This window comes from Gekko japonicus, unplaced genomic scaffold, assembly GCF_001447785.1.
Source record: "Gekko japonicus isolate JY-2015 unplaced genomic scaffold, Gekko_japonicus_V1.1 scaffold358, whole genome shotgun sequence".
Taxonomy (NCBI): domain Eukaryota; kingdom Metazoa; phylum Chordata; class Lepidosauria; order Squamata; family Gekkonidae; genus Gekko; species Gekko japonicus.
This window is the reverse complement of record NW_015161962.1, coordinates 50,647-57,262: the sequence shown is the minus strand read 5'-3', so window position 1 is coordinate 57,262 and position 6,616 is coordinate 50,647. Positions and strand designations below refer to the sequence as shown.

The following is a 6,616-nucleotide window of genomic DNA, read 5'->3' as shown; positions in this document are numbered from 1 at the left end:
ACTGATCCTGCTGCGCACAGGTGGTCTAATCTCTTTTTTAGAGGGGCGGCGGGGGCGTGTCGATGTCAGAAGCCCATGCTCCCCCCCCCCCCAGCGGTTCTTAAAACTCTGTGTGTCTGTTTCAAATAAGGTCGGGATGAAAACAGAAGAAGGTGGAGGAACCGGAGGAAAAGCACCATTCACAAGCACCATGGCTGTAGGCGCCCCTGCCCCTGGGGTCCTCCTCACTGAAGAAGAAACCCCGGGGGGGGGCTATTGCTACAACCCCCACCCCACTTGTGGCATGTCTGGGCACACCTGGAAAAGCATCCCCCCCCTCCCAGCACCAGAAATGCTGGGGGGGGGAGTCAAGAGGACCACTCACTTTGTCTCCTGCTCATGGCTGGACCTGCGGGAAGGAGAAAGAGGAGGTCAGGAAGGCTCCCTCTAGCCCTGGGGTCTGGTGAGCAAGAATCCCACTTGGCGAGCTCCTGGCATTAAAGTGGTGAGCCAGCAGTTTGGCCGCTGCATAAATCAGTCTGCTCTGGAGCCTCATCCTTCCTGAGCCGAGACAAAAACGGGTGAGCCGGAGGCTAAAAAACTGTGAGCTGGCTCACACCAACTCCGGTTAGAGGGAACACTCGTCAGGACATACATTTCCCTGGAAGTGATGCTGCTTCACTGACTGCCAGTGGCCCCCTGTCGAAAGAGGAGGCAAGAGGGGCCTTCTTGGCCACCAGCTGGCTGCCCGAGATCGAGGGTTGCCTCTTGGTGCCTCCAGGAATTACAACTGGTCTCTGTGGCAGAGCTCATCATTTATGTACTGTGGCAGGGAACTTGGCTTCGGATTCAGGCGGGCACTGCAGCCACCAAGCCCCCCCCCCCCCCCCGTGTCATTCTGAGCCTTCTGTTCACGCTGACCCAGGCAGGCCGAGCGAGAGAAGCCGGACTAGGCCGAGGCCCCTCTGCCAGCAGCCACGTGGGCTTTGCTCCCCCACCCCCGCCCCGGGGGGGGCCCTCCTAAGTTCTGTGCCGGGCGGCCCTGAGGGATCAGCCCGTGTTCTGGCCCCTGAGTCATCACTGCCCCTTCCTCATGTCTGTGGGACCCCCCCTCCCCCTGGGGAAGTGCCCATTGGCATCTGGCGGAAGATGCCCCGGCAGAATGTCACCCCCTCTGAAGGAAGCCCAGGCCCAGGAAAGGCCGCGTGGGGACTCTGCCGGCCCCCTCCGGGGACCCCCTTTGGAAAGCCGGGAGGAGGCAAAGAAGGGGGGCTGGAAAGGCCCTCTTCGGACCACCAGAGCCCCTCCCCCCCTTTACCTGCAGCGCTGGCAGGAGAGGCAGCCCCCCATGGCGCCCCCGGGGACTGCTGTGTCTGGACCACCATCTCTGCCCTCGGCAGAGGAGGAGGAGGAGGAGGAGGAGCCGTGCCGCCGGGGGAACGGGGAGCCCGGGATTCCACAGCCGGCTGAGGTCACAGTGGCTTCCCAGAGGTCAGCACCTTCGCCCACCCCCCACCCAGTCCCAGGGCTGCTCAGCCCCACCACTGATCTCCACAGGCACTTCGGCAGTCTCTGGACCCGGCCAGTCCTCCAAAGGGCTTGGGGCTCTGGACCCGGCCCACACACACACCCCTGCCCCACATCTCAGGAGTCTTCTGGGTCAGACATTCCCTTCCTCGGCCAGCCAGAAGGGGTTGAGGCCACAGAGGTTCTGGCAGGCCGGCACGGGGGGGGGGACGGGACGGATCCTGCTCCAGCCACCAGCCGTCTCCCTTCCGGAGAGTCCTCCTGCTCCAGCCCAGCCTCCTGCTGTGCCCCGGGGGTCAACCACAGGCCCTCCTCTTCAGCCAGGGCAGGGAGGGGCCGAGGAGCCTCTGCCCCCCCCCCGGAGGTGTGCAACCAACAGGACTTGCCCCTCTGGGGATGCCACAGCAGCTCCCCCCACCACCGGGGCAGGACTGCCTGCCTGCCTGCGGCAAGCCAGAGATCTGGCCCACAGGCCAGAGATTGGAGAGCACGGGGACGACGTTGTAGAAGGCAGCTAGGCGTGCCACCGGACGCCATTTTGTTCTCCTAAAGAACGCCCCCCCCCCCGGTCAACAGGAGGCATGTTTGCTCCCAGGGTCTGAGAACAAGGGCAGCCTCACCTTGGGTGGGGTGTGGGGTAGACTGGAGACCCCTGATTCTCCTCACCGGACAACTTTGCAATGCGCAGGTGTCACAGGGCAGGCCAGAGGACAGCGCATGCAGCGGCTGAGACCCCTGGGCCAGCGCCTGTGATGGACAAATGCAACCCAAGGACCAGACATCTGCAGCCCATGGCATTTAGCACCTGTTGCGCTTGCTGGATTATTTCGCTCCTGGTACTTCTGTAATACCATTTCCTGCACTGAGTGACACATCAGGTGTGATATTCTGTGCTCTAGATTCCTGTAACTCTGGTCTTATTACATTCCTCATTGGATGTTTCCTCCTCTTGACTGCACTGATTTACACTGTGGCATGACGGTATACAGACGGGCCTGCCCCACAGATCCACAGAGGGGCTTTAGAGGATTGGTTGTTGTGTTTTCGATCCCTTTGTCTCATAATCCCCAACACCGAGTCTGCCTTTTCCACTGCTGCAGCAGCTGCAGCAGCAGACGGGGTTTCCGTTTTCATTCAGGCTCAGCAACTTCACACCCCACGAGCACACGCTTGAGGCTGGGGCAGCCAAGGTGCAAACCTTTTAACAGCCAGCAGGGCCCTCCACGTAGGCAACTGCAGCACAGTTTGGCCGTTGCTGCGACAAGATCCGTCCTGTGTTGGGGAGGGGGGGGGGACCCTGGAACCGTCTCCTCGGCCTGTGTTCATGGCCGCTCCTCCCCTGCCACCCGTTTTCTTCGTCTCTAAGGTGCTCCTGGACTCTTGCCCTTCTCTGCTGCTGCAGACGAACACGGCTCCCCCCGTCTTGAAGCGGGGGCGGGGGGGGGGTTGGGTCCCAGCCTGCATCACTTTACATTTACCTGCATTGAACTTTGCCTGCCGCACATCGCTTCCCACTCACCCAGCCTGTGGAGGCCCTCCCTCCCTCCCTCCCTCCCTCCCTCCGGGAGCTCTTCGGAGTCCGCCCTGGTTCTTCTCACCATCCTGAGTAAGTGGGCGTCATCTGCAAGCGTGGCCACGAGGCTACTCGTCCCAAGTTCCAGATCCTTTTATGAACTAATTAAGTCGCATCGGCCCCAATACCGATCGCCCCCCCCCCACTGCCAGAGCTGCCCGTTTATTCCTGCTCTTCGCTTCCTGTCCTGAGCCCAATCCGTCACCCACAAGAGCACCTGCCCTCTGCCAAAGTCCTCGCTGCACAGCCCACTTCTTCTGATAGAATGACCAGACTCATTCTACCGGAAAAACAAACACCCCAAATGTCAACCCACCTCTTTCAGCCACCGCCACTCAAAATGCCCAGAACTTGGTGGCGCAAAGGCTCTAACAGTGAGAGACTGGAATGGGGCTGATGCTTTGGGGAGGGGGAAGGTTCTTATGAAGGTAGCGGCGGCTACAAGTGGGAACTGGATAAACATATGGAGCAGAGGTCCATCACTGGCTATGAGCCACAAGGGATAGATAGCAACTCTCAGGTTGGGGCCAGGGATGCTCTGTATCCTTGGAGCTTGGGGGGGGGCAGTGGGAGGGGCTCCTAGTGTCCTGGCCCCACTGCTGGACCTCCTGAGGTCCCACTGTGTGACACAGAGTGTTGGACTGGATGGGCCATTGGCCTGATCCAACATGGGCTTCTCTCATATTCTTAAGGCTTATAGAATCACAGAATGTTAGAGTTGGAAGGGACCTTTGCACGTCATCTAGTCCAACCCCCTGCACTCTGCAGGAGCACAGCCGAGAGATAGCCCTACAACAGACCCGAAAGAGGGTCGTCCAGCCTCTGCTTGGAAACGTCCAGCGAAGGACCATTCGCCACCTCCCGAGGCAGACTGTTCCACAGCTCAACCACTCTTACAGTTAGGACATTTCTCTTGATATTTAGCCGGTCATCAGCTCCCTTGTCATTTCCACCCGTTAGATCTAGTCTGGCAATCCGGAGCAAGAGAGAACAGATCTGCTTCATCTTCTACATGACAGCCCTTCAAATACTTGAAGACTGCAGTCGTGTCCCCTCTAAGCCTTCTCTTTCCCAGGCTAAACACACCCAACTCTTTCAGCCTCATAAGACTTGGATTCCAACCCTCTCACCATCCTGGTTGCCCTCTTCTGGACACGCTCTCTTATGTCCTTAAGAGCAGCAGAGGTCCATCAGTGGCTATGAGCCACAAGGTATAGGTAGGAACTCTCGGTCTGGGGCAAGGGATGCTCTGTCTTCTTGGTGCTTGGGGGGGGGGCAGTGGGAGGGGGCTTCTGGAGTTCTGGCCCCACTGCTGGACCTCCTGGGGGGACCTGGTATTTTTGCCACTGTGTGACACAGAGTGTTGGGCTGGAGGGGCCACTGGCTTGATCCAATATTGGCTTCTCTCTTATGCTCTTAAGGTGTCAGACTGCCCAAAAAAAGGGGGTGGGGATTTCCTGCCGCCACACAACACAGACAGGCAAACCCCGGGCAGTCTGCAGTCCAGGATCTGGACGCCCAGGTTGGTGGTTCAAGAGAAGCAGTCGTGCCGTCTGTCCGAGGGGAGCAGCTGCTCCCGTGGAGACTCACAAGCAGCCCCCCCCCCCAAACAGGCCAGCCTGGAAAGACGGACCAGTCGGAGCACCGGGGGGGGGGGGGGGGGCCCGCCAGACCGGGGGGCCCCGGGGGGGGGGGGGGGCGGACCGACAGACGCGCGGGACTCCCCCCACCCCATCCCTGGAATGGCCGTACTGGGAGGAAGGAGAATTCTCACAGTGGTGACGATGCTCGCTTAGGGGTGGGGTGGGGGGAGAAGCCTGGTGAGAGCAAAGCTTGCTTGGAACCAACCTGTAACTAAGACGTAACCTGAGTTTTTGGATGTATTTAGGTACGAGGCGTTCCAAGCTCCCATGTGGGGGAGGGGAGGGAGAGACACCCGTGGAATGAGATGTGGGGCCTTCGCCCAGAAACCTTGGCCACCCACCCGGCAGAAATCCTTCTGAAGGCACACACCCGGGTGTGTGTGTGTGTGTGTGTGTCTTTGAAGACATGCCCGGCCCCGGAAACTCCATCCGGGCCCAGGATCTCAACCATCGCAAGGTTTCAGAAACAGAGGCAGGCAGGCAGGCGAAGTGTTTTTTTTTTCTTTCTAAAAAGGCATTCAGTCGCTTTTATTTCAATGTGGCAAAACCAGCACTCCCAACCCCCTAGAAATTTCTAGCTCAAGCACATGGCGGAAAACGGCCAGGCGAGGAGAGACGCGGGTCAGCTGGGTGGGGGGGACCCCATTTCTTGTCAAAACGCGGGGAGGGTCTCCTTGGCCCCCCCCCCCGCCACCAACGGCGGAGACGGCAAGCCGAGGAGGGGGACAGGAATCCGGTTCTTCTGAGCACCGAGGATACCCTGCAGGCTGGGATCAGGCCGGAAGAACAGGCTCAGTTGATTTTTTTGCTGTTGATTACTGAACACTTGAAAACCAGGCACTGAAATATATGAAGTAATGCCACTGGAAAGCATTGGGCTTGAGAACATTTGAGAAGTAAGGGGAGTTCCGTCTGTGGAATAAGAACTGCGCTGGCCCATTCGCGAATGCAAGTTGTCACTGGGTGGTGCGGTAATTCAGTGAGGCGCAAGCGTGTGTGAACCAGCCATAAGACAAGGAGGAGAACTTTTATTCCTGTGGGACTCAGACGCTTCCCATATACATATTTGGTTGTATACTACCATCGTATACCGCTAGACTGCAGCTGACAACCTCCAGGAGAAATTGGGGGAGGCAAGGCCTAGTAAAAACTGGAAGTGACAACAGTAGACACTCTGGAAGTTATAAAACCTCTATGGCTTTACCACAGAGGTTTTGTATATTCTAGCGCCTCCACGATGTCACTTCTGGTTTTTACAGGAAATGATGTCAGCACATTGGTGCGTGCTCCATTTTCACCTCAAGCGTGGCAGGCAAAGCAGCAGGATGCTAAGAGGTGTCCCACTATAGCAGAAGGCCTCGCATCCCTCCCGAGAGGCCTTCCCCAGATGGAACAGGCTCTTTGTCTGCACTAGTAGAAGGCTCCACACTTAGCTAAGCAGCAGCCAAGTGTGTGGCCAGTTTGGCCCTGGAAAAGGGCCATATTGCTGCCCTTTTAGCCCCGCCCCATCACGTGACGGAAAGCTGGGGTCAGTCAAATGACGCCATGGCTGCCTGCCTCTCTTAGCCATCCTGTCAGTGATTGCTTTTTGGTGTTAAAGCCAGGGGTGATCACCAGCAGGGCCAGTTGGACAAGCTGGAAGCAACAGGACCAAGCGCTTGACGTACTCACCAGCCACCAAGCAGCCCCTCACCACTATCCACCCTACAGAAGAAAACACCGGGTTGCTGATATCTTAAACATCAGCTACAAAATGCAGTAAAGCCCATCATTTTCTTTTTTAAAAATTTTTTCCAACACTTTATTAAATACAAAAAGACAGCTTTAGAATCAGTAGACTATAATAGAATAAATTGAACTTAGTTACCTGATCCCCCCCCCCCCCCCCCACACA

The 6,616-nt window shown here is 57.8% G+C and overlaps 1 protein-coding gene across 1 annotated transcript in view; it reads right to left on the bottom strand.

The window, feature by feature from the left end:
• LOC107126050 overlaps positions 1-1,364 on the bottom strand; it is a 6,283-nt gene extending 4,919 nt beyond the window's left edge. The window contains exons 1-2 of the mRNA XM_015429548.1: positions 1,298-1,364; positions 365-388 (exon numbers count right to left, since the gene is read on the bottom strand). Of these exons, the coding sequence (XP_015285034.1) occupies positions 365-388; positions 1,298-1,364 (91 nt within the window). The remainder of the gene's footprint in view (positions 1-364; positions 389-1,297) is intronic.
• Positions 1,365-6,616: the final 5,252 nt, after the last annotated feature.